This window comes from Geotrypetes seraphini, chromosome 8, assembly GCF_902459505.1.
Source record: "Geotrypetes seraphini chromosome 8, aGeoSer1.1, whole genome shotgun sequence".
Classification (NCBI taxonomy): Eukaryota; Metazoa; Chordata; class Amphibia; order Gymnophiona; family Dermophiidae; genus Geotrypetes; species Geotrypetes seraphini.
Window position 1 is genome coordinate 20,593,773 of NC_047091.1, and position 21,261 is coordinate 20,615,033.

At 45.2% G+C, this 21,261-nt stretch overlaps 1 protein-coding gene across 5 annotated transcripts in view; it reads right to left on the reverse strand.

Annotated features, from left to right (window-relative positions):
* Positions 1-2,057: 2,057 nt before the first annotated feature.
* The window catches only part of MAP7D1 (MAP7 domain containing 1), a 108,256-nt gene continuing 89,052 nt past the window's right edge, over positions 2,058-21,261 (reverse strand). For 4 of the 5 annotated variants that reach the window (XM_033956034.1, XM_033956036.1, XM_033956035.1 and 1 more), the window contains 9 exons: positions 19,556-19,842; positions 17,542-17,776; positions 13,859-14,051; positions 12,830-12,934; positions 12,553-12,603; positions 11,774-11,834; positions 8,818-8,914; positions 5,788-6,026; positions 2,058-3,091 (listed from right to left, as the gene is read on the reverse strand). In XM_033956034.1, the coding sequence (XP_033811925.1) occupies positions 3,081-3,091; positions 5,788-6,026; positions 8,818-8,914; positions 11,774-11,834; positions 12,553-12,603; positions 12,830-12,934; positions 13,859-14,051; positions 17,542-17,776; positions 19,556-19,842 (1,279 nt within the window). In that variant the 3' untranslated portion in view covers positions 2,058-3,080. Of the gene's footprint in view, positions 3,092-5,787; positions 6,027-8,817; positions 8,915-11,773; positions 11,835-12,552; positions 12,606-12,829; positions 12,935-13,858; positions 14,052-17,541; positions 17,777-19,555; positions 19,843-21,261 lie in introns of those variants that run through there. The other variant, XR_004540414.1, reaches the window with a different exon arrangement.

Below are 21,261 nucleotides of genomic sequence, written 5' to 3' on the forward strand. Positions count from 1 at the left end.
AGCAGCGCCAGGCGTCCCAGCTTGGAGGTGAACCGTATTTAAGCCAGGGTTTTCTTGGCCTCACAAACATGGTAAAGCGCTTTGGACTAGGTGCCTACATTTTATAGAATTGCGTTTCTCCAGTTAGGCGCTTTCAATTAAGCCAAATTGACAGCAATTACAAGGTGGTAATGGCCAATCACGGGCACCAATTAAGTGAGACACCCAAAGGCGGCTAGGCAGGAGTTTAGTTTTGTGACTTCTTCCAACGGTGGACTATTGAGGTTACCGAATAGCAATCGTTAAGGACAGACACTTTCAACAGCTATTAACACGACGGCGAGGCAGCTGCACCTAAAATGTTGGTGCGTAACTGTTGACTTACGCTAATATTCTACTTCCCCTACTGCGCCTAAGAGACAATCCCTGCTCAATAGAGCTTACCATCTAATCAAAAACAGACAAACAGGATAAGGAAGGGTTAGGGGAAATGATCAAACAGACGTGGCCTTTCCCTGGGCCTTCAAAGAGCAATTTGCACACAATTGCCGCTATGGAATTTGCATTCAGCGTGCAGCGAATATATAACCTCTCTCTACTGCTATGTCGCCTCGCCCCCTTGCAATCTGTGCAAAACTCTGCTGCGCGACTCATCTTTTACCAGCCTCACTACGCTCAAGTCACTTCCCTTTTCACGTACAGTTCAAGCTCCTATTGCTGACCTACAAGGGTGTTCATTCTGCTGCCCCTCAACATCTCTCCTCTCTCCTTATCCACCTCCCAGAGAACTCCGTTCCTCAGATAAGTCACTCTTAGCGTTACCCTTCTCCTCCACTGCCAATTCCAGATTTCGTTCCTTTCATCTAGCTGCCCCCCTATGTCTGGAATAAATTACCCGATTTGTCCATCAAGCCTCTTCCTTCCCCTTGTTGAAAAGACTGAAAACCCACCTTTCAATCCTTTACCCTACTCCTCTGCCCTCCAACCCAGCCAGCAGATTAACCGTTCCCCTTAACTGGATCCATGACATCCTGTTTTGTCTGTTTAGATTGTCAGCTCTTTTGAGCAGGGACTGTCTTTGTGACTCTGCACAGCGCTGCATGCGTCTGGTAGCGCTATAGAAATAATTCACAGTAGTAGTAGTGTGAAGAGTTTCAGTCTTTGGGAAGTAGAGCTGAGATTGTGATGTCATAATGCCTCATTCTACCACTAAGAGCCAACCTTATCAGTGATGTCACAATGGCTTGATTGTCCTGTACTCCCCTCTGCCTTCCAACCCAGCCGATTAACTGTTCCCCTTAACTGTATCCATGACATCCTGTTTAGACTGCAAGCTCTTTTGAGCAGGGACTGTCTTTGTGACTCTGGGAAGCAGAGCTGAGATTGTGATGTCATAATGCCTCATTCCACCAATCAGAGCAAAACCTCCTCCGTGATGTCACAATGGCTTGATTGTCCTGTACTCCCCTCTGTCCTCCAACCCAGCCAGCAGATTAACCCTTCCCCTTAACTGTATCCATGACATCCTGTTTCTCTGTCTTGTCTGCTTAGATTGTAAGCTCTTTGGAGCAGGGACTGTCTTCTTTGTGACTCTGTACAGCGCTGCATGCATCTGGTAGCACTATAGGAATAATTCATAGTAGTAGGCAGCTTGAAACTATCTGCAGTAGTCATTTATATAACAACTGATGAGCATATCAAAGTGCAAGGAGATTTTAATAAAACACAGACCTACTGCAGTTGCTGTTACTTGTTTAGAAAATTTACCATCTCACAAAATAACGGCCCACAATCTCAGACACACTTTCACTCCCATTACTGGTGGAAGGGGGCATCTTATATAGGAGGCAACGTGGGGTAGGCTGAGAACCAGAGAAGCCAAGTTCAAATCCCATCGATGTCGTCTGTGAATTTGGACAAGTCCTTCACTTTCCATTGCCTCAGCCTTCAGGACAGCAATTCACCTTGAAATCACATTTGGAAAAAAACCCAAAGAATAAAAAGCTATGCCCTCCTCCCCCCCTCTGCTGACAAACCAGAGCAAAGCTTCCCCCCTACCCAAAGTATACAAAGGCAAGACTGTGGTAGGGTATCATTTTATTTCAGTATTGCATCATTGTGAGACCGCTCAGGGGCTCAGCTGTTAGCTAAGTGACATCTCAATGTATTACACTCACATCATAGGTACTGTGATGAGAGGGATATATGGCCTTCACACAGTGCCCGAGAAGAAAGACACCATAGCTGAGTACGGTGCAGTCACAGACAAGGAACCACACGTGCGCATGAAGACAGGGTGAGAGTTTTTTTGTTTTGTTTTAATACAGATAAAATATCATTGGAATAGTGGCATTTAATAAAGATCAGTCTTGGCCCATAAAAACACATCTGCTCCAAGTCTGACCCACTGTGATATAAGGCAGCCTCGCTTCTCTGTAGACCAGCGATTCATCTCCCTCTAGCACCTCCGTCAATCCCACAAAAAAGTACAAAAAAAAAAAAAAAAAAAGCAAAACACAAAACAAACTCCACAACCTCTGACTTCAGGTCAAAGGATGCAGTAGAGGTCAAGTATCTAAGTTCAAAAGTCGTGCCCTACCATCAACAGATAACGAGAGTCCAGCCTGATGCTAGTCTCTGTTGTAATACTGAAGCTTTATTTACATTACACATATACATGGTACCCAGCAAACTCTTCTGAAGCTCAAAGTTAAATAACTATATTATAACACCACATGTCTGCTGGCCTGTCCTTGTGGCTTTCGCTTAATCTCTACATTGAATGAAACAGTCAGTCTTATAAGGTGCATATTAAAAACAGAATAGCGGTAAAGCACAGTTCACAGGGACTGCAACATGGGGCACTGCGTCGCTGCACCCTGTCTGCAATGCCCGCATGTCTTCTGCAGCCCTCCTGGTTAATTCACGATGGGGGCTTTCATTATTTGTTTTCAAAATTATTTTTACTGGAGACATCTACAGTCATTTAAAAAACGAGTGCGAGTCCAACTTGGCACTTTGTAACCTCAGCCGTGCTTCGAGGATGCAGCACTTCCGCTAGATGGCGACAAAGGTTTTGCACGCAGATGCCAGCAGGCCACTCAAAGGACTTCTGTAGAGGCAGAAGGGAACAGGGTAAGTGAAAAATAGGCAGTGCTGCTAATGACCTTCCTCCAGGAGATCCACTAGAAATTAGGGTTCTAAGCAGTAGAGAATGACAGGGGGACAAATTTTTCCCCATCCCTGTAGGAACTCATTTTACCATCCTGGCAAGTTCTTTTCCTGACCCTGCAAGCTCCGCCCTCATCCGCACAAGCCTCAAACACTTGAAAATCCTAAGTAGCAACATTCTAGAGCTCAGATTGTGATGTCATAATGCCTCATTCCACCAATGCCTGAGCTCCATCCTCATCTGCACAAGCCTCAAACACTTGAAAATCCTAAGTAGCAACATTCTAGAGCTCAGATTGTGATGTCATAATGCCTCATTCCACCAATGCCTGAGCTCCATCCTCATCTGCACAAGCCTCAAACACTTGAAAATCCTAAGTAGCAACATTCTAGAGCTCAGATTGTGATGTCATAATGCCTCATTCCACCAATGCCTAAGCTCCGTCCTCATCTGCACAAGCCTCAAACACTTAAAAATCCTAAGTAGCAACATTCTAGAGCTCAGATTGTGATGTCATAATGCCTCATTCCACCAATGCCTAAGCTCCGTCCTCATTTGCACAAGCCTCAAACACTTGAAAACCATAAGTGTCCGAGGTTTATACGGTTAAGGCAGAGCTTACAAGACAGGGACAGCGACAAAACTCGCAGGGGAGGGGAAACTGAGTTCCTGCGGGGACGAAGATAAATCTGCCCCCGTGTCATTCTCTACTAAGCAGCTACAGCTGTGTGGCAGTCACTCCCAGCCCTCCTAGGTCAGGTTTTCAGTATCTCTCTAATATGCAGGGCACAGATATATCTCTTGTCTCTCTTTAAACTGTTTTTGGCCCTCATGGATTGGGAGTGAATCCCATTGCTGTGAAAGCTCATTCTAAGAGAGTCTTCTCCTGCAAGTGTCTGTTATATCACTGTCACAAAACCATTCAGCCTGTAAATTTCCAGATTTGGTGTGCTTGTGACTCAGGAGAGGACCTGAAAACCTTTGAATAGGCAAACAATTACTTCATCCAAAGCCTCAAGAGAGATGCATCAACGTGGTCCTCGAGTCCCCCCCCCTTGCCAGTCTGGTTTTCAGGATATCCACAATTAATACGCCTAAACTTGATTTGCATACACTGCCTCCATTATATGCAAATTCCTTTCACGCATATTCATTGTGGATATCCTGAAAACCTGACTGGCAAGGGGGGACTCCAGGACCGAGTTGAGAAACACTGGTCTAAGGTTGTCAGTTGGTCCCAGGTTCACATAATAAGGCTGATCCAGTCCTGGATTTACCCCCACTGCATGCAGGGACTCGAGGGGTGTCTCGCTTTTCTTAGGGAATGCAACGGGGAAAATCAGGAACTACAAAAGTCCCTTCACGCAATGATCAGATTTCAGATGGCAATCCTACTTCCATCCATCTGGTGGCCTCGTGTTTGCTGCCCATGGCAACACCATCTCTTTGGCACACTGGTGCCAAAGGAGCTATTGCCAGGAAAGCTTGTAGGCGACAGATCTGTGGTGGGGAGGGAGAGAGGGGAAGAACGCTGAAAACAGCCACACCAGCACAGAGTCCAAGCCATTAGGACACCAGAAGAGAGTTACAGCAGTCTGGGCCTCTTTTGGACCACCAGGAGTGAAGCCACACTGAAGAGGTGTGGGTTACCGAAAAAAAAAGTTGTAACAGGAAGTCTTGGTCAAGTCAGGACATGAACAGGGACCGAGTGCACTGGGTCAGAAGCAGCTTTAAACCAGTATAGGTAGTGCATTTCTTTAGCCTCTAGAAGGGGAGGGAAGACTACGTAGGGTGGTTGATAGGCACCACTTAGAGCAGTGGGTGACGGAGAAGGGGCCTGGAGCTGTTACTGTGCTGTATAAAAGAAAAAAGTCCAGCCTCATTCTGTCAATGTGGAGCAGCAGCAATTTCATAAATTAAGATAATGAGTGGACATGGAGCTAAGAATCTGAAAGGAATGGGTGACCATGTAGTGGCAGAAATGAGGTCACCACTGCATGCTTGGACATGTGAGGCCGCAGCAGGCAGGCAAAGGCAGCAACAGTAAAAACAGTTGCGGTAGGGTTACCAGGCGTCCTTTTGAGGACATGTCCGGGGGTCTGGACAGCTTTTCAAAACCTGGCACTTTGTCTGGGTTTTGAAAAAGCCTTCCCGAAAAAATCGCGTTGGGAAGGGGTATCCGCGGATGCTGGCTGGGGGGCGGAACTCGGCGGTCCTGGGGGCGTGGCCAAGGGTCCAGATTGTCCTTCGGGAAAATCTGGTAACCCTAAATTTGAGGGGATTACCCCCCTCCCCCGATAGGCTGTGATCTCTCCTACCGCCAGCCCTGCAGCCTCAAGCGGAAGCCGACGGCTTTCCTGCTCTACAAGGCCACCTAGTGGTGAGAAGTGAAAAATCAGAGCAAAAATTCACAACTCTAACACTTCTCTCCCCTCCCCCTCCCAAAAAAACCTCAGGGAGGGAGAGGATCCTTCTTCTTCAACTGGCCCCAGCAGGAGGGGAAAGAACATACCCTTACTGTGACCCTCTTACTGTAAGATTCATCTACCCCTGTTCAAACAACATATCGGCATGGCCTGAAGTCCATCACAGATGCCGACCTTTCCGAGCTCTGAGGAGACCTTGTCTGCTCGTACCTGTTACTTGCTGCGTCGGCACCACCGCTTTCTTCAGGAAGGGCTCTTTGTCCCCAAATGCAATGATGGGGTCACTAGGGATCCCCAGCCCTTTCTCGCCACTGCCGTTGGTACTCGTGTGATTGGAGAGATGGATAACCTCTTCGAAGTCCTGCACAGATTGGTTGGAAGTGAAACCGTTCTCATGTTGCACAGGCTGTATGCCATTCACCAGAGCTGCTGGGTCCTTCGGCAGGAGGCTGGGAGGGACAGAGTGTTAGACCAATTAAAAAATACATGCTAAACGCCAGAAGCAATCAGACACTAGGGGCTCCTTTTACGAGGCTGCGTTAGCGGTTTAACGAGCGTAATAGTGCACGCTCAACTGTCAGCCGCACTACATGCCAACGCCAGCATTGAGCTGGCGTTAGTTCTAGCACTGTTGCGCGGATTTAGCGCATGCTAAAACCGCTAATGCGGCTTCGTAAAAGGAGCCCCAGGTTTCACTTCTCTTTAAAATCACTCGCAAATCCCAAGGACCATTTACGTTTCATTTATTTAAAAAAAGAAAAAAGAAAAAAAAAATACACGTTTCTCATCTTACAGTCTTGAGCAGCTTCCATTTGAGGCCATATGCCATGAGTTTTGAATAATGTTCCTTGTAAGTTCTGGATCTCGGTGAGCAAAAGCCAGTTTCCAGTCTCCGAACTTGCAAGATTTATTTTATACCATCTAATTTCCTAAGCGGATTACAATTCTACACACACAATCATTAAAACAAATCAAATCAGTTGCATATTTTTTTCTAATTTCAAGGTGGTCCTGAGACATTAAGGAGCCTTTTTCCTAAAGCTTAGCATCTTGTTTTATACCTATGGACAGTGGCGTGGTAAAGGAGGGGGGAGGGAGGTCTGCCCCAGGCACCATGTTGGTGAGGGTGCTGGTACCCCTTCTTCTCTCACCCCCCCCCCCATCCCTCTAGTTGAAGTTGCTACTCACGGCGAACAATGTGCTCTTCGCGACCCTGTCGGCTCTCCCGCCGACGTCACTTTCGGGTGCCGCGCATAGGGAGCGCCGAAGGGGTCACAAGGAGCGCATTGATGACCGCTGCGAGCAACAACTTCAACTAGAGTTATGGGGGAAGAGAAGGAAAGGGAGTGCGTGCCTCTCACCCTCGCTACGCCACTGCCTACGGGCCACGTAGCACTGAGCACATGCTACACACGTTAACATCCGTTACCATACAGTAAAACTTTACTAAAACGGCCCCTAAGTTGGCAATATCAATCATGTGCATTTATAGGTATAGACCAGGGGTCTGCAACCTTTAAGACATAAAGAGCCACTTGGACCCGTTTTCGAAAAGAAAAAAAAACTTGGAGCCGCAAAACCATTATAAAACAAATCTAACACTGCATATATTGTTTCTTATCTTAATGCTATATACAGGATCACTAAATTGAAAATAAAATCATTTTTCCTACCTTTGCTATTTGGTGATTTCATGAGTCTCTGGTTGCACTTTCTTCTTCTGACTGTACATCCAATCTTTCTTCCTTTCTTTCAGCCTCCTGTATGTTTCCTCTCCTCCAGACCTCATTCTCTCCCCCAACTTTTTCTTTCTGTCTCCCTGTTCCCCCTTCTTTCTGTCTCCGTGCCGTCCCCCAAGCCACTCGGTTTGCTGCCACCGCAATCGGGGAACAGCCCCCAAGCCACCGCCGTCCCAAGCTTTCCCTGCAGAAGTGTTGCGCTGACCAGCATTCCGCTCCCTGACGTCAATTCTGACGTAGGAGAGGAAGTTCCGGGCCAACAAGGCATTTCTCCTCATTCCATCCAGCCTGAGCCCCATCTCTCCTTGATCCAGCATTTCCCTTCTGTGTCTGTCAGAATTACCATTCCACCTATTTTCCAGCATCACCCTTCTTTGTGTCCATCTCACCTATATCCCTATCTCACCACTTTTTCAGAATCTTCATTTGTCTCTGTCCTTATCTTTACGCCATGTTCACCATTTGCCCTTTCAATGTCTTTATCTCCCCCCCACACACTTTTTCAGCATTACTTCTATGTCTCTATTTCACCTCCTCTTCATGTCCCCTCTGTATCTCTATCCTTATTCAGTAGGCCCTTTCTCTTCTTTGTGTCACTATCTCCATTTTCAGCTTTCCCCCCTTTTCCTTTGTTACTGCACCCGGTAGCCAGAACCTTTCCACCCTCCCTCCACTCAGGCCCAGCATGAAATATTTCCTTTTGTTTCCCTCCCCTCTCTCTTTCTCTCTCTCTTCCCCTCCCTCACCCACAAGTACTGCATCTGGCCCTCTCCCTTCTACCTGCACCTGGCAACACCTCCCTGCTCCGCGGCTCTCTTCAGCAACTCGTCAGCAGCAGTGATCAAGACAAGCTGCCGACATCGAGGCCTTCCCTCTACGAGTCCCGCCTTTGTGGAAAAAGGAAGTTGAAACAAGCGGGACTCGCAGAGGGTAGGCCCCGACGTCAGAAGCTTGTGTCGATCGCTGCTGCTGAGTTGCCCAAGAGAGCCGCGGAGCAGGGGATGTGGCCGGAAGCAGGTAGAAGGGAGAGGGAGATAGGAAGGCTGTAGATCTCCGGAGCATGACACCGACCCCGGCCAGGATGATTTCTTTTTCAGGCACCTTACAACTCCAGCGTCGCGGCGGGAAATAGCCATGCTGAGCAGTGAGCTCAGCACTACACAGATGAAAGCCTTGCTTGCTGATTGGTCCGGCGGGGCGGGGCCGCCGGACCAATCAGCAAGCAAGGCTTTCATCTGTGTATGTGCTGAGCTCACTGCTCAGCATGGCTATTTCCCGCCGCGACGCCGGACTTAAGCTGCATGCCTGCGTGACACACTACCGGAGCCGCAGCAAAGGTGGAAAAGAGCCGCATGCGGCTCTGGAGCCGCAGGTTGCCGACCCCCGGTATAGACAATGCAAGGTGAGAACTTCCTGTTTCAAAAGGTTTACAAAGGATGGTGAGGACTGATAGGGACATGGTGCTCTCCCCTTAGCCCAGAAGCTATACCCCTTTCCATACCTTTGCTGGGGCGTTTCTGTTGTACATTCCTCTTGGGTGTCTGGCACCACCTTCTCTGGCATTTTCACTCTTGCTAGGAGCTCTGCTGTCTTTGACTCTGAGAAGAAAGCAGAGGAGAGAGGTGACGAGGCTGTACTCTCGCTGCCTCATCACTCCAAGACACTTCAAGTTTCAAGTTTATTAAAAATTTTTGATTAAACGCTAAGTCATATTTCAAAGCGATGTACAAAGATATTTAAAATATAATTTCAAAAACAAAAGAGAAAGACAACAATACAAACATTACCATGCAATAATGCTAGGTTATGTTACATTCAACAGTACAAGAGAAACCAGGGAAAAGGGGAATGAACTACAATATAATAAAAAAGAGGGGGAAAGGCAAAAACAAAAGGGGAGGAGTTGAATTAAAAATTAAGTAAATAAGAACCGAGAATGACTAAAAAAGAAGATTAATTAATCGAATGCATCTTTAAACAAAAATGTTTTTAAATTTGTTTTAAATTTATCAACATTAATCTCTTCTCTTAAGTAGATTGGTAACGAGTTCCAGATTTGTGGAGCAGTAACTGAAAAGATGAATTGTCTTCTTGTATTGATGATTTTAAGTGAAGGAATTGTTAATAAGTGTTGTTCATTTGACCGTAAACTTCTTGTTGAAGAATAAGGGATTAAAGATTTGAATATAAATGCAGGTGATTTAAAGAGCATTTCACCTCTTTTCTACCCATCTCCCCTGGGGTAAGCTTCAAGAAGTAGCAGGGATTATCTTTGATCATAAACTAACTTATCACGATCATATTAGTTATGTCGTTAAATCTACTTTTTATAGGCTCCGCCAAATTCGTTCGGTGTCTAAATTTTTATGTTCAAAATCCCTAAATATACTAGTCCACTCTTTGGTCATTTCTAAAATCGACTACTGTAATGCCTTGTTGAAAAGACTAGCTCAAAAAGAAATTAGACGCTTACAAATTATTCAGAATGCCTCAATCAAACTTATTGAGAAAGCTAAAAAATTTGATCACGTGACCCCCCTTACTTGAGAAGGCACATTGGCTTCCAGTTGCTCATCGCATAATGTATAAATTATGTCTGCCTACTTTTAAGTCCATGGCATTCAAAACCCCAGCGTTCATTTATAAAGTTTTAATTCCATATACTTCATCCAGAGTACTAAGGTCAAATGACCAACATTTATTGGTCGTTCCCTCTTTAAAAGTTATTAATACACGGCGTCAATCTATCTTCTCAGTTACAGGCCCTCAAGCTTGGAATGCCCTTCCAATTTATTTAAGAGAAGAAAGGGTCTTGGAAAAATTTAAGAGCAAACTTTAAGGGTTTTATTTTTAAAGATGCATTCAAGGATTAAATGAACTGCTTATGCCTTTAATTTATTCACAATTATTTTAATGATTTGCCTCTTCCCTTTCCCAATGTGTTTTTTTTTACCTTAATTGTTTCTTTTACAACCAAATTGTATTTCTTCTCTAACTCTCCTTGTGTTTGACTCCGTATGTATTTACTGAATTTTAATATGTTTAGTAGTATTAGTTTTTGTTAGTTATGTCTGTAATTTTTTATTAATTGTACATCGCTTAGAATTTTGAAAAGGCGATAAATCAAATTTTATAATAAACTTGGAAACTTGGTTCCTAGGGTTTGAATTGAGAAGATCTGGAATCTAGTACAGGCAGTCTCCAAGTTACAGACACCCGATCTAAGTACGACTCATACTTAAGAACGCGGTTGTGGCTTCATTTGATTTCACTGAGCAGTATTTCCAGTGGCATAGACTCCTGTAGCAGATTCAGGACTGTGTGGTTGTGCATGCTGTACCTTAGAGGGAACACTGCCGAGGGACAGTTGGCCCTTTTGCCAACTGGGAGCAGACGGAAGCAGAAAGAACCTTAAAATCGACAAGTTCTGAGTTACATACAAACCCGACTTAAGAACAGCTTTAAAAACTTAACTCATTCTTAACCTGGGAACTGCCTGTATAGGAATAATCAAGCTATTGTGACATCACTGATGAAATTGGCTCTTAGGCATTGGTGGAATGAGGCATTATGACATCACAATATCAGCTCTAGAATGTTGCTACTTAAGAACACAGTTGAGGCTTCATTTGATTTCACTGAGCAGTCTTTCCAGTGGCATAGACTCCTACACAGATTCAGGAACGATGCATGGCCACATGATGAACAGTGTGTGGTTGTGCGTGCTGTACCTTAGAGGGAACACTGGGAGGGACAGTTGGCCCTTTTGCCAACTGGGAGCAGAGGGAAGCAGAAAGAATCTTAAAATCGACAAGTTCTGAGTTACATACAAATCTGACTTAAGAACCGCTTTAAAAACCTAACTCGTTCTTAACCCGGGGACTGCCATGCTCTGTAATGCACTGCCTTACCACGCTTTGTACTGTCAGGCGCTATAATGCACCGTCAAGCTCTGTTAGTTACCGCAACGTCAAACCACACTCAACATTACCACCCCATGTGGTATGAGGTCTATTAAGTATTGTAAACACAAGGAAAAGAACGCTCTGCTTATTCAGATATTATTGGGAAAGCGTCTCTCACGTGTCTTGAAGCATGCGGCAGAAGATGAGGTGGATAACGTTACGAGTGTGGTTTGACATTGCAAAATCAAAAACAGAAAAAGTGGAGAAAAACAGACCTCAATAAAGTGTGTTTTTAAACCTTAAAATGTCCGTTGGAGCCTATATCTTCACGGGTCCAAACACTCTTTTTCCGCGTGCAATGCTTTTTGACTATAATCATGTTCCCCTATGTATTGTCCTATGATGTCTACATTACTTTTACGTATGTATGTTAACTCGTAACCCGTTCTGAGCTCTTATGGGATACGTACACACATATGGTCGCAGTGGAGATCCTACATTGGAGTCTGCCCCCACCACACAGCATGCGCTTCCCGCGTGGCTTTCATTTACCTGCAATGGGGTCTGCCTCTTGTTTACATTCCTTGCTGTTCAGGTCTTTCTCTTCCTTCTTCTGCAATGAAAAATCCCACAGTCCTATTACAAGCAGTAGCACCTGGTTCCCAAGACACATACTGAAGCTGCGTGTCTCATATGTCTCTGCATAGTATTATAGAAATGATTAGTAGCTGCAGTAGATTCATGTGTCCACAAAAAAGCTCCCCACTGCGTCTAAGGGACGCACTGAGAATGTCTTCAAACTTAATGTAAGAATAGACTTACTGGGTCAGACGAAAGGTCCATCAAGCCCAGTAGCCTGTTCTCATGGTGGCCAATCCAGGTCCCTAGTACCTGGCCAAAACCCAAAGAGTAGCAACATTCCATGCTTCTGATCCAGGGCAAGCAGTGGCTTCCCCCATGTCTGTCTCAATAACAAACTATGGACTTTTCCTCCAGGAAATTATCCAAACCCTTCTTAAAACCAGCTAAGCTATCTGCTCTTACCACAACCTCTGGCAATGCATTCCAGAGCTTAACTATTCTCTGAGTGAAAAAAAATTCCTCCTATTGGTTTTAAAAGTATTTCCTTGTATCTTCATTGAGTGTCCCCTAGTCTTTGTAATTTTTCACAGAGTAAAATAATCGACCCACTTGTACCCGTTCTACATCACTCAGGATTTTGTAGACTTTAATCATATCCCCCCTTAGCTGTCTCTCTTCCAAGCTGAAGAGCCATAACCATTTTAGTCTTTCCTCATACAAGAGGAGTTCCATCCCCTTTAATCACTTACTTTGTCAGTGGCTTCGGATTTCCGCGTCCTTTTCATAATCTCTTCCAGGCGCTGGAACATAGACACATAGACAAGGTGAAAGTTCAGCATCTGACCTTACAGAGGAATTATATAAAGACGTAATACACTGGGGTCAGACCAAAGATCTATCAAGCCCAGCATTCGGTCTCCAACAGAGGCCAAAGAATGCCATTAGGAACCAGCTGAGCAATCCCGGAGAAGGGATATACATGTCATAATCTTCCAGCCCATATCTTGAAGAGCTACCGAAAGGTACCTTTTTTCTCTCCAGACGCTCTTGCTCTTCCTTCTGGAAATGCTTCTCACGTTCCAGTCGCTGTTTTTCAGCTTCTTCTCGAGCGCGAACCTCAGCTTCCTCTTTCTGCAAGAACACACACCAAGCATTAATTTCCGTTCAAAAGAGTTTTATTGAAATTTTTTATATAATACAACAAATAAATGAAAATCAAGATAACTTCCATACTAGCATTAATTTCCATCAACAGTGGGAAGTGTAGAAACAGACTTCTACCTGTAGGTGGCAGCAAAGCATCATACAGCAGCTGTCTGCACACACCAGTATCTGGGCCATTATGTCTTTGCATATTCGGGATACAAACAGCTGAAGCACGCCGAGTGACGCATGACATGGGGATAGGGCACTATAGGAGATATAGGTGTTGCTGGTATAAGGTGGGTGTCCTGACCTACAGGGAGGAGAATTGCTTGAGCAAGGGCTGGTCAAACAAACTGGGGGGACACAGGGTCACTGGCAGAAGATAGGGGGGAGTACTTAAATAAGCTGAGAATCTCTGAAAATCAAGCTAGATGTCTGGGAGGGGGCAGGGGGAGAACCAAGGTGTGTGTAATGGGGTGATGTGGTACAATAGACGTGAGGGGGGAGAGAAAGGCATGATAAATGGGCTGAGAGGGGGGAGGGAGAAGGAGGAGGAGGGGGAAGCATATGCATTGGGGGGTGTTTGGGGGAGTTAGACCAAGAGGGGAGGAATATCAGGACCCCATTATACTCTCTGCCTCTAACATTCCAAAATTGACCTTGTAAGGGCTCTCAGTTGATGGTGAGCATGGCAGCTGAATAAAATTGCAAGAGTCTGGGTATTATTTTTCATCTTTTATCAGTCCACTTGTCCATTTCTCACTTTTCCTCCAGGCAGGTCAGAGGACCAGTGGCCTACAAGCCCAATCACACTGCAAGACCATCTTCCTGGTTTCCTGCCAGCAACAAATATCTCCAAAGTGAAGACAGCCTGTCCTAGGACCTAGCATGATTCCTCTTATTGCTCACCTGCCTCTGGATACGCTCCATCTCCTCCTGCTCTCCTCTTGCTCTCTCCTCAGCCTCTTTCTTCTGCTGGGCCTCTTCCTGAAGGCGCTTCTCCTCCTCCTGCTTTCTCCTCTCCTCCTCCTGCCTCTGGGCTGCAGCCTCCCGCTGGACTCTCTCTTCAGCTTCCCTCTGAGCCTTCTCCTCCTTCAGGCGCCTGGTGTCAACAAAAAGAATCTAGTCTTGATGAAGCCTGTGAAAGTCCCTCTCTATGAGCAGACGGCAGCCATGTTGGAGAACGGAAAGTAAATGGACCTGTATGTTCTACCCAATGCACAATTAACATCTTCACTGGCCATACACAAGCTAGTCTGGAATTAGCTTTTACAGATGTACCAACCTACAAATTAGGCATAAAAGTTCTGTTTAAAGATGTCCTCAATATGCAAATTCTCATACTCTTCGTTTCCACTTATCACAACCATGACCAACAGCTGCAAGTTCCTACACACAAAACTATTGGGATGAGGGTGAGGGTAGGGACAGGTACAAAACCCAAGATGACTCTTAAAAACAAGTGACTCGGTACCCTTTAAGAAAGGTTTGGACTAGTTGCTGGAGGAAAAATCCATAGTCTGGAATATTGCTACTCTTTGGGTTTTGACCAGGTACTAGGGACCTGGATTGGCCACCATGAGAATGGGGTACTGGGCTTGATGGACCATTGGTCTGACCCAGTAAGGCTGTTCTTATGCTCTTAAGTGAGCCAAGTATAGGACAATCAAGCCATTGTGACATCATTGATGAGGTTGGCTCTGAGGCATTATGACATTACAATCTCAGCTCTGGAATGTTGTTCTCATTGGGGTTCCAGAATCTTTCTATTCTTTGAGATTCTGAAATGTTGCTACTCCTTGGGTTTTGGCCAGGTACTAGGGACCTGGATTGGCCACCGTGAGAACAGGCTACTGGGCTTGATGGACCTTTGGTCTGACCCAATAAGGCTATTCTTATGTTCTTAATAGCAATATGAGGGGAGAGGGGGGAACTCTTTGCCAATATGGCTGCAGTTGTTGACTTAGAGCAAAGGTCCTGAAACCCAGTCCAAGGTCCACAAACCAGCCTAGTTTTCAGGAATTCCAGAATGAATATGTATGAGATCTATTTGCATTTAATGCTTCCACTGCATACAAAATAGGTCTCCTCCAGATTCATTGTGGAAATCCTGAGAGCCAGGCTTGGGCTGTGGCCCTCAAAGACTGAATTTCAAGACCCCTGACTTAGGAGTAATAAACCTTTATCTGCAGAGTCAAAAAAAAAAAAATCCCTGGGATCAGTTACCTCCAGCAGTTTTCGCCGTTTCATGAAAAGGGTGGGTTATTTATTAACAGATTCACGACACATCATTTTTCTGTGGCACAAAGTTGTTTCTGGCACTCTCTCTGTCCCTAGTGGGTTCAGAATTAGAGAATGACACGGTGACAAAATTCATCACCATTCCCGTCCCCGTGGATAACCGCGGGAAATAATCCTATGCCATTTTCTAGTGTCTATTTCAACCTCAGTCCTTCTACACCAGCATTCTTCAAAGCAAAGCTTGAGGGTCAGTGGTTGTGGCCATTCATACTCCGATTCTTATGTGAGCCAAGGATAATGAAGCCATTGTGACATCACTGATGTGATTGGCTCTTAGGCACTGGTGGAATGAGGCATTATGACATCACAATATCTGCTCTGGATACCAGAGACTGTCATTCTGTAGTGTCTGTTTCAACCTCAGTCCTTTTACACCAGCATTCTTCAAAGCAAAGCTTGCGGGTCAGTGGTTGTGGCCATTCATACTCTGATTCTTCCCTCTCTCTTTAAAGAATGACATGAAGATGGTTTCCCGCGGTTATCCGCGGGGACGGGAACGGTGATGAATTTTGTCACCGTGACATTCTCTATTCAGAATCTAAAGTTCTTTAGTACCTGGGCCAATGGAGAATTAAGTGACCTGCCGCAATGCAAAATGTAGCAGCTAGATTAATCTTCTTAGCTCATACATGTAAAATTGCACCGGTTGCCAATTGAGGCTAGAAAGGAATGAAAAATTTCGTGCTTATGTACAAAATGTTGCATGGCCTGGCCCCTGTCTATCCGATTCTCCTTTTTAGCTTATTGAAGGGAGGTGAGGTTTATTGTTTAAGAACTCAGAGATGGCATTATCTTCTCCTTCAGTTTCTGGAATTAAATTGAAGACATTTTTTTTTTTTTTTTTTTTAAATCTTCAATTTAATTTCAAGGGGTTAAGATTTGGAACGCACTAGTGTTAGGACAATGCGTACCTTATAGCTCATTCAGAAAGGCAGTAAAAACTTTATTTCAAAAATATCCACTTTTAACTATATTTTAGATATTATATTCTGTTTCTAATTTGGAAGAGTTAGTATCTACATCGTATTATCTTGGTAATGTCCAAGTCTATTTATATTGTGATCCGAATAGAACCGATTCTTGGACGTTTACAGAACTAAAAAATTTTTCTAATATAATTTAAGGTCACAAGGAACATAAGAATTGCTAGGACAGACCAAGGTCCATCAAGACCAGTATCCTGTTTCCAACAGTGGCCAACCCAGGTCCCAAGTAAAGGCAGAAGCCCAGATAGTAGCAACATTCCAGAGCTGAGATTGTGATGTCATTAAGCCTCATTCCACCAATGCCTACGAGCCAACCTCATTAGTGATGTCACAATGGTTTGATTGTTCTACACTTGGCTCACATAAACATATAAGAACATAAGAATTGCCATACTAGGACAGACCAAGGTCCATCAAGACCAGTATCCTGTTTCCAACAGTGGCCAACCCAGGTCCCAAGTAAAGGCAGAAACCCAAAGAGTAGCAACATTCCAGACCTGAGATTGTGATGTCATAATGCCTCATTCCACTAATGCCTAAGAGCCAGCCTCACCAGTGATGTCACAATGGCTTGATTGTCTTATACTTGGCTGCCATACTGGGACAGACCAAAGGTCCATCAAGCCCAGTGTCCTGTTTCCAACAGTGCCAAACTAAGGTCTCAAGTATCTAGCTAGATTCCAAGTAGCAAAACAGATTCTATGCTTTTTATCCTAGGAATAAGCAGTGGATTTCCCCAAGCCATCTCAAGAATGGCCTATGGACTTCTCTTTTAGGAAATTAGCCAAACCTTTTTTTTTAAACCCCGCTAAGCTAACAGATTTCACCACATTCTCCGGCAACAAATTCCAGCGTTTATTTACATGTTGTGTGAAAAAATATTTTCTATGGTTTGTTTTAAATCTACTACTTGGTAGCTTTATCGCAAGTCCCCTAGTCTGACTAAGGAGCTGCAGGGAGAATCAAACCTAGTTCCCCTTTTTCTCAGCCCACTCCTCCATTCCACTGATATTCTGGGAACCTGTAGAATCTCCCCTACCCTTGGAGCTGAGAGGAAGGTCATTGGCACTTTCAGCATAAGGAGCGTCTCACTCAGCATCAACCTTAGTCTGACCCAGGCCCACTGGAAAGGAAAGCAGAGCCATACAGAATACGTTTCATGCCCAGGTAAGTCTCCTGCAGTGAATCTGTTTGGCTGATTTCACAGGCTCTGCCAACTGAACTTCCCCCTCTCCCACCCCCCAACTCCTGCCCTTGTCTGAAAGACAGCAAGTTGTTGGGGTTTTTTGGTTTTTAAGCACTTACTTCTCCTGTTCCTCCTGCTCCCTCTTTTCCTGCTCCTCACGTTCCCTCTGCTCACGGGCCTGTCGTCGCTTCTCAGCGAGAAGTCTGGCAGCCTCCTCCGGGTCTGTGGTACCCGCCATGGGTTTGCTGGGGGAGAGAGCCGAGACAGGTGCAGGGACGGGCAAAGGAGCTGGGATGGGGGTGGCAGCCGGAGCAGAGACGGCAGGGATGATGGCGGTGGCGGTAGTAGCAGCATCTGTGAAGCAGCATTAAACCCCCCCCACACACAAATGTTTATTATTTATTTCCTCGGTTCCTTCCTTATTTTACAATCGAGGAATGAGTCAAAACATGAATTTCGCTACAGATGCAACCTGTCCCTTTTCAGGGCTACCGAGGAGGACGTTTTAAGCCCAGGTGAAGTTACAGAATGAAAGAATTTTGACTTTGCTCCCTTCTAATGTCTTCCTGTACCCCCACCCTTGTGTTGGGGGATTTCCCAGAAACCTGGCATGACGTGACAAGGCACCAGATTGTATTAGTTGTAACTGAGAGCTCCCACAAGCCCTGCGTTCATCCTCCTTGCTCCAGCCATTACAAATTGGTCATTTTTTTATGACGTCCAAGAACAAAACCAAACCAATAATTGTACAACAGGAGACCAAAGCACACCCAAGGCAGCAGAGACCATGGCTAACACCTACGGCTCTAAGCATCTCATGAGCCTCCTAGTACCTTAGCAGCCTCATTACTGCACTGTTTCGTGTAGATTTTAAGCGGTTTATACAGTTAAAAAAATATATATATATTCCTAGCAGTAAGGCAATAAGAACCTACAAGCCCATGACCCAGTCTCTCCAGCACTGATAATGGCCCACTGGCTGCCCATAACCAAACGCTGCATTTTCAAAGGCCTAGTGTTGGCATATAAAACCCTCTACGTGACACCCAAATACTTCTCAGACAAACTTCCTCTCTACACCCCAAAGAGAACGCTACCTTCCCAAGATGAAATATGCCTACATACACCATCAGAAGACTCCCTCCAACTCCAGACAGCCTGGAAACGATCCTGTTCCCATTTCTTACCAAACCTCTGGAACCACCTACCTCCTCATATCAGAGCCCTTAAAGGACTTCTTAACTTTAGAAAAGCTGTAAAAACCTCCCTCAACCCTTCACCAGCATCAGTTAAGTAAGCCTATATGAAGATATACTGCAACACACTGTAAGTAAGTAAACCCTATATTCTAACAGTATATGAAGATACTAGTCTTTAAGCCCGTTACATTAACGGGTGCTAGAATAGATGTGTCTGTCTGTCTGTGTTTCTTTCTTTCTCTCTCCTTGGCCACTGTCTGTGTCCTTCTATCTTCCCCCCCCTCCCCAAGCAAAACTGTCTGCCCCCAGCACACCCCTCCACCCAAAGCAGCCCCCTTTCCCTCTCCCTGACTGTCTATCCGTGGCCCCCTTCTATATTCACCCCAGAGGAAAGCTGTTTGCCCCCAGCAGAGACCTCCCCCCCAAAGCAGCCCCCTTTCCCTAACTGTCTCTCCATGGCCTCTTCTGTCTTCCCCCCACAGCAAAAGCTGTCTGTATGTAAATCCTATATTGTAACCCGTTCTGAGCTCTTTGGGGAGGACGGGACAGGAAGGAAGAAAGAAAAGGACGAACAAATGAAAGAGAGAAAGAAAGTGTTGCAGACCCTGGATCCTGACTCTCCTCCTTCTTAAGCTGGGATTCCAACCGATTGGCTCAAGCAGAGCCCCTTGCGGCCAAATCCCAGCTGTTTCAGGTCCAGGATGTCAGAAAAATCCAGGTGACTGAACTAGAATCCAGGACTTACCAGGCTTCTCCAGTCAGTACAGATATTTCTCGACAACAGAAGCTACTCAAAACATCCAAAATGATATAATCAAAGCCCACGCAAACTCCCACAGTCTCAACAACTTCGAGATTGGACTAGGCCACACCAGAGCCAGCTGCCCTTGCTGTTAACCCCAGAGGTGCTATGAATTAAGAGCAGGCCACAGACCTGGGGGTTGCTGTGCCGTGTCTGGCACAGAGGTCAGCTTCTCGTCTGCAGCAGGAACGGACGGGGAGAGCGCTCGTTCGGCCCTCTGGTCCTTCGATCTCTCCAGGCTCTCTCCCTCCTTCTGCTCATCCTTCGCCTTCTCCCACTTTGCCTTTGATTTGGGTGCGGCCTGGATATTCTTTGGGGTGAGGGACTTACGAGTCCCAGAGAGTGAGGAAGCCAGGCTAGGGGATGCGGGTCGTGCTCTGGGACTGGAGGGTGAAGACGGACGATTTCTGGACCGAGGACTAAAAAAAAAAAGGAGCAACATTTGTATACAAAATGCATGAAACAAACTGCTTTCAAACAGTTTTGCAATTTCTCATCTTAGTAAATCTGAATTACTATAATATAGTTTCCTGACTATATTTACTTCAAGTCCTAAATCAATACAAAAGTACTTATAAGAACCTAAGAATAGCCTTACTGGGCCAGACCAACGGTCCATCAAGCCCAGTAGCCCGTTCTCACGGTGGCCAATCCAGGCGCTTTTCTTTAAACTCTCCCCTGTTTTTAAAGTTCTGTTAAAACTTTTTTCAGGGAATTTTTTTTTTTTTGCACATACCGACATCAAATATGGGCGTGCTATAATTATATGTCATCTTAAAAAGCTTGTTTGTTGTAGCCCATTGATATTTTTTTTTTTTTTAGAAGAAGTGCACTATTTATTGACGTCAATGGTGGGTGTGTTTTGAACATCTTTGTACATAAGAACATAAGAATTGTTGCTGCTGGGTCAGACCAGTGGTCCATCGTGCCCAGCAGTCCGCTCACACCGTGGCCCTCTGGTCAAAGACCAGCGCCCTAACTGAGACTAGCCTTATCTGTGTACGTTCTGGTTCAGCAGGAACTTGTCTAACTTCGTCTTGAATCCATGGAGGGTGTTTTCCCCTATAACAGCCTCCGGAAGAGCGTTCCAGTTTTCCACCACTCTGGGTGAAGAACTTCCTTATTTTTGTACAGAATCTATCCCCTTTCAACTTCAGAGAGTTCCCTCTCGTTCTCCCCACCTTGGAGAGGGTGAACAATCTGTCTTTATCTACTTTGTCTTGAGTCCCTGGAGGGTGTTTTCCCCTATGACAGACTCCGGAAGAGCGTTCCAGTTTTCTACCACTCTCTGGTTGAAGAAGAACTTCCTTACATTTGTACAGAATCTATCCCCTTTCAACTTCAGAGAGTGCCCTCTCGTTCTCCCTACTTTGGAGAGGGTGAACAACCTGTCCTTATCTACTAAGTCTATTCCCTTCAGTATTTTGAATGTTTCGATCATATCCCCTCTCAGTCTCCTCTTTTTAAGGGAGAAGAGGCCCAATTTCTCCAATCTTTCACTGACACTCCTCCACTGGTTTTCTTCTGTCGACGTAAAAACGTTGGAGGCGATGCTCACAATTCTTTAACAGCTGATGTGTTCAGTTGTGGTTTGTCAGTTTTTGACAGCGTCCTAAGTAAATAGCAGACACCATGTTTGAAAACGTAATCTCAGCTGTAATGTCAGCCTGAACGTTGCCACTTAATGAGTATTTTAGCCATTGTTTGTAGGGTTTGTTCTTTTTAGTCTATTTACCAAGCAATTTAAGTCTAAGACAGACTTTTTTCTTTTATTATAAGGTGTTGATTTGGTGGATTAAGAAGCAAATGATACATTAACCCCTGAAGAAGCCCTGTGT